This window comes from Ailuropoda melanoleuca, chromosome 3 (assembly GCF_002007445.2).
Source record: "Ailuropoda melanoleuca isolate Jingjing chromosome 3, ASM200744v2, whole genome shotgun sequence".
NCBI classification, from domain to species: Eukaryota; Metazoa; Chordata; class Mammalia; order Carnivora; family Ursidae; genus Ailuropoda; species Ailuropoda melanoleuca.
Window position 1 is genome coordinate 53,440,118 of NC_048220.1, and position 20,108 is coordinate 53,460,225.

The 20,108-nt window shown below is 36.0% G+C and overlaps 1 protein-coding gene across 1 annotated transcript in view; it reads left to right on the forward strand.

Annotated features, from left to right (window-relative positions):
* The window catches only part of SCAMP1 (secretory carrier membrane protein 1), a 120,758-nt gene that overhangs the window by 36,019 nt on the left and 64,631 nt on the right, over positions 1-20,108 (forward strand). The window contains exons 3-5 of the mRNA XM_011226296.3: positions 13,900-13,998; positions 15,396-15,504; positions 18,133-18,261. Of these exons, the coding sequence (XP_011224598.1) occupies positions 13,900-13,998; positions 15,396-15,504; positions 18,133-18,261 (337 nt within the window). The remainder of the gene's footprint in view (positions 1-13,899; positions 13,999-15,395; positions 15,505-18,132; positions 18,262-20,108) is intronic.

Sequence of the window (20,108 nt, forward strand, 5' to 3'; positions counted from 1 at the left end):
TATCTAAGATGGTCTTAGATGTCCCCAGATACCTGCAAGGTTGACTTCTTCACTTCCATAAAGTGTTTACTCAAATATTGACTTCCCTGACCACCTTTGTAGAATTAAATCCACTCAGCCTTTATTCGATACCTTTACCCTGATCTTTGTTGTTGTTATTGTTGTTCCATAAAATTTACTGCTTTCTGAGATACTCTGAAATGTGTTTATTATGTATATTGTTTATCTTCTATTGCTAGAATGTAAACTCCATGAGAAGTAAGGATGTTTACCTGTTTTGTTCATTAATGTATTTCAAGTGTCTGTAACTTGGCCATTGTAATCAGTAAATGTTTGATTAATGTATGTATGAATATGTATGGTCACGCCTCTCTTCCTTCATTTACCTTTCTCTACTTGGAAACTCCCATCCATGTATATTCCTTTTTTCCTCCTATTGTGCACCTCTTCCCCCAAGTATTCTAATCTTTAAAAGCCTTATTTTAAAATGGTTATCTATTCTGATAAAATAATTTCTATTTGTCCTGATTCTGACATTAATATGTATAATTTTCACCACCCTTAATAACAAGAGAATCTATGTTAAGTATAGCTACAGTCAGTTCTTGTCTGCTTAGAGACTGAAAAAGTCAATGAAAGCTGCAAAAGTTTTAGGTTTCTTTTGGCAGTCTCTTAAACTTTGTTGCCTTAGAGAGGCGTTCTCAAATTTCAAGGTGTCTAAAACTCACTCTGGGGAGCTTATTTAAAAATTCAAATCTTTTCATTTCCCCGAGTTTTTGAATCTGTGTGTCCATAGTGGGGATCAGAGTCTACATTTTTTTAAAGATTTATTTATTTGGGAGAGCGAGAACGAGTGAGCTGGGGGGTAGGGGGAGAGGGACAGAGGGAGAGGGAGAAAGAAAATCTCAAGCAGACTTCCTTCTGAGCATGGAGCCAAGATGAGGGGTTCCATCTCAGGACCCTGAGATCATGACCTGAGCCAAAATCAAGAGTTGGATGCTTAACCAACTGAGCCACCCAGGTGCCCCAGAGTCTGCATATTCAATAAGCATCAGGGATTTCTGCTGCAGGGTATCTATAAACATTAAGAATCCTTGCTTTAGACCCTGAGTAAACTTAATGAACTTTATTGGTTCACAGATGGAAGAGCAAGAACAGGAAAGAACAAGGAGAAATTTTCTTGAATAGGTGTCTAGAATATGGAAGAAAAGCAAGAGGGAGAACATACATGTGTGTGTGCATCAGAAAGATAACTCATGGACCAGTGCCTTGAAGGGATCTTATATATTATTATTTATTTAATAGTGAAACATCTTTAGAATTTTCAGTGCAGAGAGCTTATTAGGTTATAGAAGAATCTCTGTACTATTTGTTGCCATGATTGTTATGTTTTTAATTCTATTGAGCCAAAGTGTATTTTGAAATGAAAAAATGTTGAGCATTTTTTCATTTGTCTGTTGGCCATTTATATGTCTTCTTTGAGGAAATGTCTGTTCACGTCTTCTGCCCATTTTTTGACTGGATTTTTTTTGGTTTTTTGGGTGTTGAGTTTGATGAGTTCTTTATGGATTTTTTATACTAGCCCTTTATCGATAAGACATTTGCAAATATCTTCTCCCATTCCATAGGTAGCCTTTTAGTTTTGTTGATAATTTCCTTTGCTGTACAAAAGCTTTTTATCCTGAAGAAGTCCCAAGTAAAATACCAATTTTTTTAAATTGAGGTTTTTACAATTTTAGTTCCAGGATAGTTAGTATACAGTGTTATGTTAGTTTCAGGTGTACAATATAATGATTCAACAGTTCTGTACATTGCTCAGTGATCATCATGATAAATGTACTCTTTAATCCCCAACACCTATTTCAAGTATTTATTGTTTCTGATGCTGTTGTGAATGGGATGGTTTTCTTTTTCCATTGCTTCATTATGCATGTAAAGGAATGCAACTGATTTATATCCTGTCAGTTTATAGAAATCATTGATTCCAACAGTTTTTGATAGACTTTTAAGGATTTTATATATGTAAGATCATAACATCAAAAAAATGATAACTTTATTTCTTCCTTTCCCAATTGCATGCCTTTTGCAGAAATGAAAGTCTTGAGTGGATGGTTTCATTAGTTTCCTTTTTACTTTATGTGCAAAGGTGAAAAGTTGAAATAGAATTAGGAGCCATCCTCAGAATAGGTCTTTAATAATTATGGCTAGAACCTTAATTGTTTGAGGTGGCTAATCAAGTAAATTGTGGCTGAAGAAAATACTGGATCCCAGAACTGGACAGTGATCTAGCTAACACCTACAGATTTGAAGAAATTATTAGGATAAGAGCTATTAGGTTAATTTAACTGCTTTCAGAGTTTTGTGCCTCTCCAACCTTTCTCATCATTGCTATACTACAAGCAACAATGACCACATATATCAGATTACTAGCTCTAATCCAGCCTTCATCTTTATTTTATGAATTGATTGTACTTAATGCTTCATTTGTGATTTAAAGCAGTAATGAATTTATAGTAAATTTTCAACTTGAGTGAGTTTTTAGATAGTTTCTTATGTGCTTTTTCTGAAGTGTGCTGCCAAACTAACTTTGCCAGTCTTTTTTTTTTTTTTTTTTCCCTTGGTCATTGTTCTGTTGTCCACATACTAAACCAAGAGAGTGATACTTAAGGGCCATTCTTTCTAGTCAGAGAACAGTTAAGATTGATTAGGTTTAGTTTTGCTGCTGCTTAATAGATAATGGAGTGAGAGGAATAAGCAATTGGAACAGAGAATTTATAATTCCTTTGATAATAAAAGATGATCATGGAGATTTAAAAAACCTAGAAAAATCTTTAAATCTCACTATCCAGAAATAATTGCTATTAATATTTTGATGTATTTTAATAAAATTTAAAATTAAAAACTGACATAGTTTTATAACTTTTATCACTTATTATCGGTACAAACTTTTCCAGTTTCATTAAATATTCTTTCAGACTTTTTAATTAGGTGCATAAAATGATCTCTTATGGATAAAACAGTTTATCGATTTTCTTATTTTGGACATTTGGGTTATTTCTAATTTTTTGCTTTTGTAAATAATGCTGTGGTGAGCATCCTTGGCAAACACATGTTTGTGCCTACCTTGGGTTATTTCCTTATGATATTTTTTTAAGACTAGTTATTTGTGAGTCATAGAGTATAAATACTTCTATGGCTGTTGTACATAATACTAAATTAAGCTCCAGGATTATTATAGGAACTATAATCCCATTATCAATGTGTGAGAATACCCATTTTATATCTTTTCCAAAATGTGATACTCTTATGGTAGTAATGACCTAAAAAAATTAGATGAAGCTTATTTTTTTTTGATTACTAATGAGGGGTTAACATTTTTACTATGTTTATTTTTTGTGTGTGTATTTGTAAGCTGCTTGTTGAGGGCTTTTTAAAATGCATTTTTCCTCAATAACATGTTCATCTATTTTTTTTATCGATTTGTATGTAGTGAAATGTATTAACCAGTTGACAGTTATGTGTGTTATTAGTTTTGCCCTTTAATCTTGGTCATGAAATACTTTATATCATCCAACTTCTTAGTATTTACTAGATACATTACCTTTTCATTATGATTTCTTTCACCTCATCCCTTTTAAATACTTAGAATACCTTTGCTCCAACACAAGATCAAATAGTCATCTGTATTATTTGTACTATGCTATGCTCTAGTGTTTTTATAGTTTAACAAAAAAAAAAATATCCATTTGAGATTTATTCCAGTGAGATATAGAAAACTGATTTTTCCCCCTAAAACATTTAAGTAGTTGTCTTGGCACTATTTTGGTGATCTTTACTGTTCCCATTGTTTTGAAATGCTATCTTGGTTATAGGCTTTAATTTTTGTATATGCTGTTATTGTATATATACTGGAATTCCAAATTTTGTTATTTCAGACTTCGTATTTTTGTATCTCATTGTTGTAAAATATGTCACTTTTTTCATTTGTTGATTACTAGTGAGTTTGAACCATTAATTTTTGTATTGACCATTCCTGATTTTTTTTTGGTATTGCCTGTTCAGATCTTGTGCTTATTTTTCTATTAGCAGTTTATAGTTCTATCAATTTATAGCAATTCTTTATTCTGGGTGGCATTATATATGCATTATAACCAATTTTCTCTAGGCTGTGATTTGACTTTTCACTCGATGTTAGGTTGAATATACAGATTTCCCCCACTATGGAAAAGAACACACCTATGAAACTTTTTGTAAGCCAAAGTGGCGTAAAGTGAAGGGTATTCCCTGCTGTCCAAAACTTCATGTTACACCACTTTACTTTTACAGAAGACCTACATTAGTACCTGTTTTTGCTAACCTAAAGAAATCTGATTTTCTTTGATTTTGTGAGAAAAGCTATCACTGTACTAATGCAGGTCTTTTGAAATGGTGTAAAGGAACTTTCAAGAAGCGGGGGATACATGTAGTTGAACTTGTCTATCTTTATTTGTGTGTTTTTCTAATCTTAATTTAACAAGTACTTAATGAGCATTTACTGTGTTGCAAGCATTGTTTTAGGCACTGGAGATATATCATAGACAAAATATACAGAGATTCCTAGAGCTTACATTCAAGAAGCTCTTATGTACCCTAAGTTCATAAAAATATTCACCTGTATTTTTTTTTCTAAAAGTGTGTAAGTTTTGCTTTTTCACTCTCAGATCATCCACCTGAAATTTATTTTTGTGTGGTGTGAAGTAGGAAATCTAGTTTCACTAGTAAATCTGGGTAGCTAGTTTTCCTAGCATCATTTATTGATTAGTACATCATTTCTCCACTGTCTTACAGTGAGTGTCCCCTCTGTTGGATATCAAGTTTCTGCAATTGTGTGGGTCTGTTTCTGTGTCCCTTCTGTTTATTGGTATATTTTTGTATCTTTGCCATCTGTACCACCTCTTAATTACTATATCCTTATAATAAGCTTTGATATCATAGGTCTGCTCTATTCTTCCTCAAAATTGTTTGACCTATTCTTAGTCCTTGGCTTTTGCATATGAATTTTAGAATTAGCTGTATTCTCCAGTTATTTCTTCCATTGTGCCTAGCTTCCTTTTCAGGACTGCTACTTGCTGAGCCAGGGTAAAATCTGGTACATTGGTGGGGTCTTCTTCTGGCTTTGACAGTTTAGATCTTTGAACTTCCCTTTGCAGCCACTTGCTCGTGTGCTTTCTTGAAACTCCTTTCTTTTTTTTCTTTCTGTTTTCCTTTTCCTATGGCCATTTAAAAGAAAACTTTAAAAAATAAATATATATATTTAAAAAATTTTTTAAAAAAGATTTTTATTTATTTGAGAGCGAGAGAGAGCATGCAACAAACAGGGTGAGGGGCAGAGGGAGAAGCAGGCTCTCCGCTGAGCAGGAAGCCTGATGTGAGGCTTGATTCTGGGATTCTGGGATCATGACCTGAGCTGAAGGCAGACTCTTAACCGACTGAGCCACCCAGGCGCCCCTAAACATATATTTTTTGGCTTAAAAAAAAAGTAATAGTATTTTGCCGGGGGGCGGTAAATAATAGAGACGTGTATAAAGCAAAAGGTGCAAATCCCACTGGTAGCAGTTTGCTAAGAGCTTCCAGATATTTTTCTGGGTGTGTACAAGTGTGTGTTTATAAAAGCAAAAAAATGGTGATATGTATTCTGTAGTTCACTTTATTTCATTAATAATTTAAAAGGCAGTCTTCTGTAACTCTAACTCATTCTTTTTGATGGCTACATGGTATGTTTATACAGTAATTTAACCAGTTCTCCTTTGATGGACTTGTAGATATCTATTTGCTCTTTGATCTTGCAGCTGCTTTCAAATACTGCTGGTCCCATTGGCAAAGTGGAGGTTGTGCAGTTTATTTTCCATCTCCCTCATGCTTCCCCTCTTAGTCTTTTCAAAGGGTGTGAGTGGAGTTCTGTCAAAGCACTCCTATTTACTTTTTCAAAAAATCATTTTTTAAAAAAATCTTGATAACTGTACTCTTTAATCCCCATCCCTTATTTCACCCATCCCTCCACCCACTTCCCCTCTGGTAACCATCAGTTGTTCTCTGTAGTAAAGAGTCTGTTTCTTGGTTTGTCTCTCTCTCTCTTTTTATCTGCTCCTTTGTTTTGTTTCTTAAATTCCACATTCAAGTGAGATCATGATATGTTTGTCTTCTGACTTATTTCGCTCAACATTATACTCTCTTGCTCTATCCATGTTGTTGCAAATGGCAAGATTTCATTTTTTTATAGCTGAATAATACTGCAGTGTGTGTGTATATATATACACGTCTTCTTTATCCATTCATCTGTCGATGGACACTTGAGCTGCTTCCATAATTGGGCTACTGTAAATAATGCTGCTCTAAACACAGAGGTGCATGTATCCCTTTGAATTAGCATTGAGGTATTTTTTTGCTAAATACCCAGTAGTGTGATTCCTGGATTGTAGAGTAGCTCTGTTTTTAATTTTTTGAGGAACCTCCGTACAGTTTTCCACAATGGCTGCACGAATTTCCATTCCCACCAAACAGCGCAAGAGGGTTCCTTTTTTGTCACATCCTCCCCAAGACTTGTTGTTTTTGTGATTTTGATTTTAGCCATTTTTACCTGTGTGAGGTGGTATCTCATAGTAGTTTTGATTTGCATTTCCCTGATGAGTGATTTTGAACACCTTTTCATGTGTCTGTTGTCCATCAGGAAGTCTTCTTTGGAGAAATGTTTGTTAATGTCTTCTGCCCATTTTAATTGGGTTACTTGTTTTTTTGGTGTTGAGTTGTATAAGTTCTTTATATATTTTAGATACTGACTCTTGATTGGATGTGTCATTTGCAAGTATCTTCTCCCATTGTGTAGGTTGCCTTTTAATTTTGTTGATAGTTTCCTTTGCTGTGCAGAAGCTTTTTATTTTGATGCAGATGATAGTTTATTTTTGCTCTTATTTCCCTTGCCTCAGGAGACATAGCCAGAAAAATATTGCTAGCCGATGTTAGAGTAATTACTACCTGTGCTGTTTTCTAGGATTTTTATTGTTTCAGGTCCCACATTTAGGTCTTTAATCCATTTTGAGTTTAGTTTTGTGTATGGTGAAAGAAAGCGGTCCAGTTTCATTATTTTGCATGTGGCTGTCCAGCTTTCCCAACACCATTTGTTGAAGACACTTTTTCCCGTTGTGTATTCATTCCTCCTTTGTCAGAGATTAATTGGCCATATAATTGTGGGTTTATTTCTGGATTTTCTATTCTGTTGATCTAATGTATCTTTTTTTATGCCAGTACCATCCTGTTTTAACTACTACTGCTTTGTAACATAACTTGAAATCTGGGATTGTGGTAACTCCAGTTGTGTTTTTCTTTTCTAAGATGGCTTTGGCTGTTTGAGGTCATTGTGGTTCCAAACAAATTTTAGGATTGCTTGTTCTAGTTTTGTGAAAAATGCTGTTGGTATTTTGCTAGGGATTGCATTAAATGTATGGATTGCTTTGGGTAGTATACACATTTTTTTTTTTAAAGATTTTGTTTATTTATTCGACAGAGATAGAGACAGCCAGCGAGAGAGGTTACACAAGCAGGGTCAGTGGGAGAGGAAGAAGCAGGCTCATAGCAGAGGAGCCTGACTTGGGGCTCGATCCCAGAACGCCGGGATCACACCCTGAGCCGAAGGCAGACGCTTTAACCGCTGTGCCACCCAGGCGCCCCAGTATACACATTTTAACGATAATTGTTCTCCCAATCCATGAGCATGGAATGTCTTTCCATTTCTTTGTGTCATCTTCACTTACTTTCATCAGTGTTTTATAGTTTTTGGAGTGTAAGTCTTTCACCTTTTTAGTTAGATTTATTCCTAGGTATCTTATTCTTTTTGGTGCATTGTAAATGGGATTGTTTTCTTAATCTCTCTTTCTGCTGCTTCATTATTAGTGTATAGAAATGCAACAGAGGCACTGGGTGGCTCAGTCACTTGAGCATCTGACTCTTGATTTTGGCTCGGGTCACGATCTCAGGGTTGTGAGATAGTCCCTTGGAGCTCACTTGGGATTCTTGCTCTCTCTCTCTCCCTCTGCCCCTTGCTCCCTTCTCTCTGTCTTTAAAAAAAGAAAAAAAAGTGATGAAACAGATTTCTGTACATTGATACTTGTATCCTGCAACTTTACTGAATTCATTTATCAGTTCTGGTAGTTTTTTTGGTGGAGTCTTCAGGGTTTTCAATGTAAGGTAACATGTCATCTGCAAATAGTGAAAGTTTTACTTCTTCCGTACCGATTCCTTATTTCCCTTTTTTCCCCTAAAGATTTTACTTATTTATTTATTTTGAGAGAGAGGGAGAAAGTGAGCAAGTGTGTGCACACATGCGCATGATTGCGGGGGAGGAGCAGAGGCAGAGAGGGAGAGAGAGAATCTCAAGCAGACTCTACACTGCGTATAGAGCCAGACGTGGGCCCAATCTCACAACCCTGAGATTATGACATGAGCCCAAATCAAGAGTCAGATGCTCAACTGAGCCACCCAGGTGCCCCAACCTTTTCTTTTCTTTTTCTTTTTCTTTCTTTTTTTATTTTTAAGATTTTATTTATTTGAGAGAGAGCAAGCAAGACAGACAGAGCGTACATGAACAGGGTGAGGGGCAGAGGGAGGAGCAGACTCCCCACTGAGCAGGGGGCCTGATACGGGTTTGATCCTGGGAGTCCAGGATTATGACCTGAGCCGAAGGCAGACACTTAATGACTGAGCCACCCAAGCCCCCCCCCCCCTTTTTTTTCTTTTTGTTGTAGGATTGTTGTGGCTAGGACTTATACTATGTTGAATAAAAGTGGTGAGAGTGGACATCCTTGTCTTGTTCCTGACCTTTGGGGAAAAGCTCTGTTTTTACCTATTGAGTATGATGTTAGCTGTGGGTTTTTAGTATAAGGCCTTTATTATGTTGAGGTATGTTCTCTCTAGACCTACCTTGTTGAGAGTTTTTATTTACGAATGGATTTTGTACTTTGTGAAATGCTTTTTCAGCATCTGTTGAAATGATCATATGGTTTTTATCCTTTTTCTTATTGATGTGATATATCATGTTGATTGATTTGCAAATATTGAACCACCCTTGCATCCTGGGAGTAAATCCCACTTGATCGTGGTGTATGATTTTTTTAAATACGTTGTTGGATTTGGTTGGTTAATATTTTGTTAAGGACTTCTCCGTCTATTATTCATCAGAAATAGTAGCCTGTAGTTCTCTTCTTTAGTGGTATCTCTATTTTGTTTTGGTATTTGGGATATTGGCCTCATAGAATGAATTTGGAAGTCTTCATTCCTCTTGCATTTTTTGGGAAAGTTTGAGAAGAATGGGTATTAACTCTTGCTTAAATGTTTGGTAGAGTTCACCTGTGAGGTTGTCTGGTCCTGGACTTTGGTTTTTTGACCACTTATTCAATTTCATTGCTGGTGGTTGGTCTGTCGAGATTTTCTGTTTCTTCCTACATTAGTTTTAGCACGTTATATATTTCCAGGAATTTATCCATTTTTTCTAAGTCGTCCAATATTTTGGCGTACAGGGTTTCATAATATTCTGTTAAAATTGTTTGTACTTCTGTGGTGTTGGTTGTTGTTTCTCCTCTTTCATTAGTAATTTTATTTGGGTCCCCCCACTTTTTTTTCCCCCCTGTAATGAGTCTTGAGGGATTTATTGTTTTTTTGATATTGTCACAGAACCACCTCCTAGTTTCATGGATCTGTTCTATTGTTTTTTTTTCCAGTTTCTAGGTCATTTATTTCTGGTCTAATTTTTATTGCCTGCCTTTTCCTGGGTTTGGGTTTTTTTCTTTTTCTAGCTCTTTTAGGTATAAGGTTAAGTTGCTTACTTGAGATTTTTCTTGCTTCTTGAGGTAGGCCAGTATTGCTAAAAACTTTTCTCTTAGAAGTACTTTTGCTGCATCCCAAAGATTTTTATTTTTTTAAAAGATGTAATTTCTGGGGTGCCTGGGTGGTTCAGTCGTTAAGCGTCTGCCTTCGGCTCAGGGCGTGATCCCAGAGTTCTGGGATGGAGCCCCACATCAGGCTCCTCTGCTGGGAGCCTGCTTCTTCCTCTCCCACTCCCCCTGCCTGTGTTCCCCCTCTCACTGACTGTCTCTCTCTCTGTCAAATAAATAAATAAAATCTTAAAAAAAAAAGATATAATTTCTTTCTTTCTTTAAAGAGCGAGCATGTGAGTGGGGGGAAAGGGTGGAGGGAGGGAGAGAGGAAGAGAGAGAATCTCAGACTCTGTGGTGAGCATGAGACCAATGCAAGGCTTGATCCCAAGTGAAATCAAGAGTCATATGCTCAACCAACTGAGCCACCCAGGCAACCCCATCCCAAAGATTTTGGCCCATTGTGTTTTCATTTTCTTTGGTTTCCATGTAATTTTTGATTTCTTTGATTTCTTGGTTGGCCCATTCAGTGTTTAATAGCATGTTATTTAACGTCCATGTATTTGTATTCCTTCCAGATTTTTTCTTGTGGTTGATTTCTAGTTTCATACCGTTGTGGTCAGAAAAGATGCATGGTATGACTTTGAATTTTTTGAATTTGTTGAGAGTTTTTTTGTGGCCTCATATGTGATCTATTCTGGAAAATGTCCAGTGTGCACTTGAATGTGTATTCTCCTTTAGGATGGAATGTTTTGAATATGTCTTAAGTCCACCTGGTCCATTGTGTCATTCAAAGCCACTGTTTCCTTGATTTTCTGTTTGAATGATCTGTCCATTGATGCAAGTAGGGTGTTAAAGTCCTCTACTGTCACCATTATTGTATTACTATTGATTAGTTCCTTTATATTTGTTAACTATTTTATGTATTTGGGTGCTCCCATGTTAGGTGCATATATATTTACAGTTGTTATCTCTTCTTGTTGGATTGTCTCCTTCATTATTACATAGTGCCCTTCTTTGTCTCTTGTGGTCTTTTGTTTTAAGTCTATTTTGTCCAATATAAATATTGCTACCCAGGTTTTTTTTGGCATCCATTTACATGATAAATGTTTTTCTATCCCCTCACTTTTGATCTGCAGGTGTCTTTAGGTCTGAAATGAGTCTCTTGTGGGCAGCATATACATGGATCTTATTTGTGTATCCACTCTGTCACCCTCTGTCTTTTAATTGGATCATTTAGTCCATTTACATTCAGAGCAATTATTAATAGATATGTAGTTATGTCATTTTGTTTTATGGTTTTTTCTATAGATTTTCTGATTCTTTCTTCTCTTCCTGTCTTTCATGGTTAATTGGCTTTTTTTCATGATATGTTTGGATCCCTTTCTCTTTAGTCTTTGTATATTTATTACTGGGTTTTGATTTTTGGTTACCATTATATTTGTATATAACATCTTCTGCATATAGCAGTCTATATTAAAGTTGATGGTTGCTTAAGTTTAAACCCATTCTTTACTCCTCTTCCTCCTGTCTTGTGGGTATATAGTGTCATATTTCACATTCCTTTTATTTTATGAATCTCTTCAATGATTTTTACAGAAATATTTATTTTTACTGCTTTTGTGTTTTTTATTTTTTGTACTCTCACTTATGGTCTTTCTTTTTCACTCAAAGAGTCCTCTTTAAAATTTCTTGTAGGGCTGGTTTAGTGCTTATGAATTCCTTTAACATTTGTTTTCCTGGGAAACTCTTTATCTCTCTTTCTATTCTGGATGATAGCCTTACTGGATAGAGCATTCTTGGCTGCAGATTTTTCCCTTGTACTGCTTTGAATGTATCATGCCATTCCCTTCTGGCCTGCAAAGTTTCTGCTGAAAAATTCACTTGTAGCCTTATTGGATTTTCCTTGTATGTAACTTCTACCTTTTGTCTTGCTTTAAATGTTTTTTCTTTATCCCTTCTTTTTGCCATTTTAATTGCTATGTGTCTTGCTGTGCATCTCCTTGGGTTGAATTTTTTTGGAGGATCTCCCTGCCTCCTGAATCTGGTTATCTGTTACCTTCCCCACATTAGGGAAGTTTTTAGTTATTTCTTCAAATAAATTTTCTGCCTCTCTTCTTCTGAGATCCCTGTAATGTGGATGTTACTACCTTTGATGGAGTTGCTGAGTTCCTTAATACTGTTCTCAATTTGTATACTTTTCTTTCCTTTGCTCAGCTTGGTTACTTTGTATTACTCTGTCTTCCAGGTATTAATTCATTCCTTGGCTTCATCAAGACTGCTATTTATTACATCAAGTGTATTTTTAATTTCACTTATTGTGTTCTTGACCTCTGGTTCTTTTTTTTTTTATCTCTGTCTTAAGGGTCTCACTGATGTCTTCCACTCTTTTCTCCAGTCCAGTGAGTTTCTTTTTGATCATTACTTTAAATTTTCTTTCAGGCATCTTATTTATATCCATTTTGCTTTAGTCTCTTGCTGTGGTTTGGTTTGTTCTTTCATTTGGGAGATGTTTCTCTGTCTTCTCATTCTATTTGACTTTCTGTGTCTGTTCTCTGTGTTAGAGAAGTCACCTACTTACCTTACTCTTCACACCTCTTCTTCAAAAGCTATTATTGTTATAGAACCCTGTAATGCAGTGTCCCTGTCCCCCAGGGTGTGTTGCTGGTGCTCTGCTGTTGAGTTCTGGAATCTTTCCTTCAGTCCAGTTGTTTGCTGATGCTTTCTTTACCTACTGTGAATAGCAAGGTGTGCAGTGACCTCTTTGTGAAATAATACCTGCCACTGCTGGAACTGCAGTCCTGCAAAAGAAGCAGGTCAGGAGATGTACTGGCAGGGGGTTCTTCTTGGGGGAGGGACCCCCACAGCAGCAGGACTCAGGGGAGCATGACTGGGAAGGGCTGATCTGCCAAAGCACATATGGCGGGGCTTGGTTTGGTGTAAGCAAGTTAAGTAGCATGTGTCCACACAGTACTGGTTTCCGCAGGTGGCTGTTATTTATGCTGGGGAGCAAGGGAGGAAAATGTCACCTGCCAGCTCCTTTGTTCCTGGAGGCGTCTCCCCATGATTGCTGTCTGTCCGGACTGTGCTGTGAGATGAGCAAATCTCTCCCCTTCTTGTCTGCCCATGGCATTTTTTAAATGGCTAGTTCTACACTGCATCTGCATAGGCTGTTTTTCATGCTCTCTCTTTAAGATGAGGGACTCTGTTTCCTAAAACCTTCTGGGCTCTCCCAGTGCTGAGCATGCTGGTTTTTAAAATTCTAGGTTTTAAGTCCTGCTGGTTTTAAGAACTCTTGAAATTTCAAAGGCAAATATGGAGATTCATCCTCCCCGCTAGCAGGCTCCCCTGTATGAAAGTCTGTTTGCCGCTGTTCTCTGTGCCACGGGCTCCTTCTCCGTGGCGGCTGACTGTGGTCCCTTTTGCTCCCAGACTCTGTCTTCGCCCTTCATACCTCCTTTGATGTGGACTCTTCCCTGCCTTTCATTGTGGAGTGTCTGCCAGCCCTTGGGCTGTTTCTGGTTATTTCCGTGGATGTGGATGTTTTCTAGTTGTATCTGTGGGAGGAGCTGAGTTTAGGGCCCTCCTCCTCTGCCATCTTCTCAGCTAACCTCTCCTATGAACTTTTTAGGGCCCCGGCACATACCTTTCTTTGGTGGAAAGAGTTACCAATTAACCTTGATGTAAATTCTTCAGTTTGGCACTATTTGTATTTTACTAAAAAGCAATACTTCACTGTTTTGTTTTGTGTTTTTACATGTGGCATCCTGGAGGAGAGTGTTTGCGGTGTAGTGGTAGCGGTAACAGCCAAATTGGAGAGTTGAGGAATGAGTGAGTTTGAGAAAATGGAGATGGAGCGCTGAAGCAGCACTTTACTACACACTAGAGGGGGAAGAGAGGAGTTCTTGGTGTTTTGCTTTTTTGGGGGTTAGGCCTTTTGAAAGAAGTTAAAATTGGATCTCTCTTATATAATTTGTCCTTTTCTTAATCTTCCTAGCCTCCACCAGGCACTGTGAAAATGCCTAATGTACCCAGTACACAACCAGCAATAATGAAACCAACGGAGGAACATCCAGCTTATACACAGATTGCAAAGGTTAGTTCATGTTATGTGTGTAAATTTGTATTGGAAATTACAATATCAGTAACATCTTCAGAGTAGAAGAATTCTTTATATGTTGCCTTTTTTTTTTTTTTTGCCTTATTTAATTTTTAACTTACTTTTGAGTCTGGGTTAGCTAGTTTGTCAACCCTATAACACAGTTCTTTTTCAGCTTGTAATATTGACTTTATCCTATTATTAGCAGTTATTGAATTCATATATCCTCTTTATGAACAATTTGTTTAGGGAAATTTTCCTTGTCTTTTGTTGGCTTCACTTTTTAATGCACAATGCTATTATAGTACCAATGATAAGATAAGAAACTGTTGGAAAAGAGTTGTAATGGCTAAGCAAAGGACAGTGGTAGGAAGTAGCAGGTGGTAAAAATATGAGAATAAAGGAGATGAATAGGATGCCTAGTATTACATAAAGGCAGATGGAGTTACAAACCAGAATTTCTTAATCATATCCTTCTTTCATCTCATTGTCTTCTAAAATAGAAGATACTGTATATTCTTGCATTGGAAACCTTAGGTACCATTCAAACCAATTCTTAAGAGGCAATTCAGTTATCGTTTTCTCCCTTTGTCTGTTTTGTCTCAGTTGTTCCCTTTGTTCATCATTCTCATGTAGGCACAGAGGTCACCTTAATTTTATTTTCCCAATTAGGACTCTGACTACTCTTACTGAGAGAATTTTGTCCTGTTCTAAATATGCTCAATATTTTCACTGATGGTTTTCATAACCAAAAAACCAAAACCAGGGATGCCTAGGTGGCTCAGTCGTTTAAGCGTCTGTCTTCAGCTGTGTCCTGGGATTGAGCCCCATATCAGGCTCCTTGCTCCATGGGAGCCTGCTTCTCCCTCTGCCTGCCGATCCCCCTGCTTGTGCTCTCTCTTTCTGACAAATGAATAAATAAAATCTTTAAAAACAAAAGAAAAAAACCCCAAACCAAAATCAGTCAAGTATCTCCATAATATCTTCTGAAACTGTAACTTTGAGTGAATTCCTGTATTTTTTTTAAAGATTTTATTTATTTATTTGAGAGAGAGAGAGCCAGGGGTAGCGACAGAGATCACGACCGGGGAGGAGAGGGAGAAGCAGGCTCCCCACTGAGCAGGGAGCCCCATGACTGACTAAACCACCAAGGTGCCCCTGAATTCCTATATTTTGGAAGAGTATTTGAATTAAGATTCTGACATTGTATGACTCTTGATCTTAGGGTTGTGAGTTCAAGCCCCACATTCAGTGAAGAGATGACTAAAAAATAAACTTAAAAAAAAGTTACTGGCATTGTAGAGGAAGGGAGAGAGTAGATAGCATAGTCGTGTTACAGGATTTTCTAATTCTGACAACCTATTCATTCATTGATGTTTGTTTGTTTGTTTAAGGAACATGCTTTGGCACAAGCTGAGCTTCTTAAGCGCCAAGAAGAACTAGAAAGAAAAGCAGCAGAATTAGATCGACGAGAACGGGAAATGCAAAATCTCAGTCAACATGGTAGTATCCAAAGAAGTTTGAAATAAAAATAACTTCTAAACACTTTAAATTATGCCTGTAGTAGCTCTTAAGTCATTTGGTTTATGGATAAAGCCATGCCATTTTTTCCTGTTCTAGCAAGATCAGAAAGCAGATTTCCTGCTTGTTATTCTGTAGCTCTCTGATCTTGGCTGATTTGCATAGTCTTTTGATAGATTATAACAGTGTTAGCCTTATCACACAGAAAGTGAATGTGAATATGATAATTTTGGGGTTTGGCCAGGAGCCTTTGATTCTGCACTTGGGCCCTCTTTGCGTCTATTGAAACTTTAAGAGTACGTGAGAGTGTGCCCTAAATTTAACTTTTTTTTTATTCAGCCCAGTTTCTAATTATCTGCCCCTGTCTTCAGCAGTATAACATACCTGTCAAATCATATTAAAAAAAAATGTGTGGCATGACTCTGGGAAACCTCGGGTTTCTCAATAATACCAAAGAAATAAGTACTGAATTGATCATTTGCCATGAAATCTATTAGACTGTGACTACCAAAGGCCACTTCAAGGTCGTATCTTAGAGAAAGGTAGCAGTGTCTGGCTACAGGATTAAAGAGCTAGACAGATCATTGTTACTATGTCTAGGATAGTGGTGGAATGACAGGGCTAGGTCAGCAACAATATACTGAACTATTTCTTCCTTATCTTAGATTGTGTAAGCCTAAGTCAGAGGATGACAAATACAACATGATTTCACTCATATGTGGAGTTTAAGAAACAAAACCAATGATCATAGGGGGAAAAAAGAGAGGCAAATTGAGAAACACACTCAGCTGTAGAGAACAAACTGATGGTTACCAGAGGGGAGGTGGGTGGGGTTGGGGCTTGAGGGCACTTGCTGTGATGAGCATCAGGTATTGTATGGAAGTGTTAAACCACTATAATGTACCCCTGAAACTAGTATTACTCTATATGTTAACTAGCAAATTTAAATAAAAACTAAAAATAAAATTTATATATTCAAAGACTATTAAAAAAAGTGTGTAAGCCTAGGGCCTTGTGAGGACACATTCATCCTTGGCCGTTTTGTTGGCTTGCGACATTAGAGACAACATCTATAAAAGGAGAAACTAAAGGTTTATTTGAGATCAGTGTTTCTGAAATACCTGTAATAAAATCTGTCCTATGTCCTTAGTATTGACTAATATAAGTTATTTCTATGGGAGATACTTTAGTAAAGATAGTAATGAAGAGTGAGAAATTAAGTGTTAGACTTTGTAGTATGTTATACTTATCATCTATTAACTCATTTAATTATCAATATAATTCCCTGAAGGGTGGTATAGTTGTTATTCTCTTGTTATTTCTACTCTTAAATTTATGAAGAAATGTAAGATTTTATAGATGTCTTCAGATTTTATCAAGCCTTCAAGAGTTTAAGGTACCCAGTGCCTCCTAGCCAATAAATGGCTAGGCACTTCTGTTTTCAGATCCTAGTTCTTATGTTGCTATTCTCTGCTCCTCTCAAGTAGTATGAAACTTATATGAGAAATGAATATGAAATTTGGTAAGAATTATAAATAGCACAGACATGTTGGGAAGAATCAGACATAGGTCTTTCTTGTTTTCCACTGTAAAATTTTCTTCATCTATACAAAGTATATAAAATCAAATTTTCAAAAATTGTTGCATATAATTTCTAAAATGAGAAGAGGCCTTTAGGTGTTGTGTTTACCTTCTGTTTTTAATGTTTTGACTTCTTGCTTTAATTTTAGTATTTCTGTTGCTCCCACCGCTTCCCAAGCCCTATTTTCAGTTTCATTTCTTTATAAAGACATGTTTTTCCCTCCTCATAGTTTGAATTTATTTTTCCTCTCGGTTTTTGATGGTGTTAAAATTCCTTGGGTCCCGTCTCCTGACTGTTTCATATTTTCTCCTAGTTTGATGGTTTTCTTACATGGATATTTTGAATATCATTTTTTCAGACTTTGGGATATCCAAATTTGATTCCTTGGTATTAGTGAATTGTGTGTCTCTTCATGGAGTTAACAGTAGAAAACTCAAAATTCAGAAGCTGGTCTTCCCTCTCCACATGGGCTAGGAATTATATTCAAAGACTTAAGATGCCGAAGAGGAAATTGTAGATATTTTAAAAACTGCATGACCTTCACATGACAGCCAGACTCTTGGGACTTTGAGAAATAAGTCTGTTTTTAGGGTAGAGTCACAGGGTATGTCTTTTTGCTCTTTTTTGTTTGTTTCTTGTACCAACTGTATATAAATGGTTCCTGCTAAACATTATATGACACTGGAAAAATATTTTACCATCTACTGTTTTCTAAAGTGATACCCTGGGGGAAGAGTTTCAGATTTTTTTTTTTAAAGTAATCTCTACACCCCGTGCAGGATTTAAACCCACAACCCTAGATCAAGAGTCGCATATTCTATCGACTGAGCCAGCCATGTGCCCCTACTTTGGGAAAATTTTTAAAAATGCAAAGCTTGGCTTTCAAAGCTGTATAAATATAGGAATGTAGAGATACAGGATTTGATTTATAAAACATCTATTAAAAGAATAAATAATGTTCTTTATTATGAAACCAAAAATAAGAATAGCACATATTGGTCCTAATATACTTTTTTTTTTATTTGCAGGCAGAAAAAATAATTGGCCACCTCTCCCTGGCAATTTTCCTGTGGGACCTTGTTTTTATCAGGATTTTTCTGTAGACATTCCTGTAGAATTCCAGAAGACAGTAAAGATTATGTACTACTTGTGGATGTGTGAGTATAAAATAAACTGTATGTTCAACAGAGTTTATGTTTTATTGTCAAAACCACCCTTTTTGGAATTCAGATATTAAGGATAGTATCACAAAAAGTTTTTTTTGTAGGGCTCTTAACTTTCAGAGTGAAATATATTTAGGTATTGCAAAATTAGACTGTATGCGACAGTCTAAACTGAGGAAAGCATATATGAGAACTGGCATTCTTTTGAGGAAAGAACTTCTCTGTCACATATATGTATGTTTTGAGGAAAAAGGAGTAGTTGTAAAATACTATCTAGGTAATACTTGTTTTGAAAAAATTATACTATTTTTATACAAATGAAGGCTGTTTAAAAAATTCTTCAAAGCATTATGACTTTTTAAAAGGGCCATAAAATATTATTATAATTTGTCTTAGAGCTTTGAGCACAATTTACTTTTCTAGTGGTTGATAAGTACTTTTATTATTGGAAGTACCTAGTTAATATAGGATATTTTCCTAGATAGAACATTAGGACATATATTTACGCTGTGGTGCTTGCATTGTTTTGAGTATAATTACAATTCATATAATAACTAAAATAAAATATAAAGCTGTTAACAGTTTGTTCTGTGCACACAGAATTCCCACTTTTTCTGTTTCACTTTTATTACAAACAGTAGTCTCAGCCCCTTTTAATGTTACTATGTTAGTAGGAGAGGTGTAGCTGTCATGACTTCTCACCTGCATAATTTCTGGGTTAATGGAGAATTTATAGTGTGCCTTCTTGATGGAGGAAATTTATGTGTGTTACTGTATAATTGGGGAGCCGTTCCCCGCCCCCAAATAAATGAGACAATTTTCCTCAAAATCTTTTCGGAGAGTTATTCACATATGTGAAGTTACTGTAGAATGTGAGTAGTGATTCCTTATGTATAGTATATGCTTAACTCTTAGTTTTTCTTTGAGATTTTGTTGTTGATCTAGCATCTTGCTAAATCTCCAGTGTAGGTAGTATTATATACTTTAAACATTAAAGGTTTTGATTTTATGTATGTACATGTAAACAACCCATATATTTTATTTAATCAGTATATGATATATGCATATATATAATAATTATTTTTTAATGGGCAGACCTGGCCTAGCATTTTAAGTATAAGTTCTTTGACCTAGTGGAAAAACAGATTTTGGATGGGGGAGATAGGGGTTGGAAGAAAATTCTACAAGGAATTTAGTGAATAGAGATTGAATGGGAAAGATGATTAATTTTAAATGAATGGTTACTTTACTAATGCTAATTGTTTCAAAATAGTTCTGTTTTGTTTTATAAATATATAACTTTCTGCGGTTTTTAGAATACAGTTTTTCTTAATCCTGTTGAGTTGACAGATCTCTTATTTAAAGTATTTAAAGAGGATTTCTCAATATTTAAAGAAGCATTATCTGGAATAAAGTAAGATCTAGTACCAGCTCAATGATGTTTCTAAATTTCATAGAATGGAGATTGTTTTAATAAGTTATTTTCAAGAAGTGTCAACCTGTTAATGGTTTCAGAGGAGACAAATGCTTCCACACTGTAGCGATAATTATAATGAAAGAGAACATTCATTGAGGATTTATTTGTGCCAGGCACAGTACTAATCTCTTTGTATACATGATGTTATTAACTCCTAACTACACTGTGAAGCAGGTACTGTATTACTTACCTAAGGTAAGGAAACCAAAGCTTAGAGAATTGGAGTAACTTGTTCAAGACCGCACAACAATTAGGATTGGAATTGGATAGCTTGACTCCAGAGCGCAGAGTCTAGATTTCCATGTTGTACAACCTACAGAGTACCAAAATGAAGAAGTAATTTATGTTTTAAACCCAAATAAGA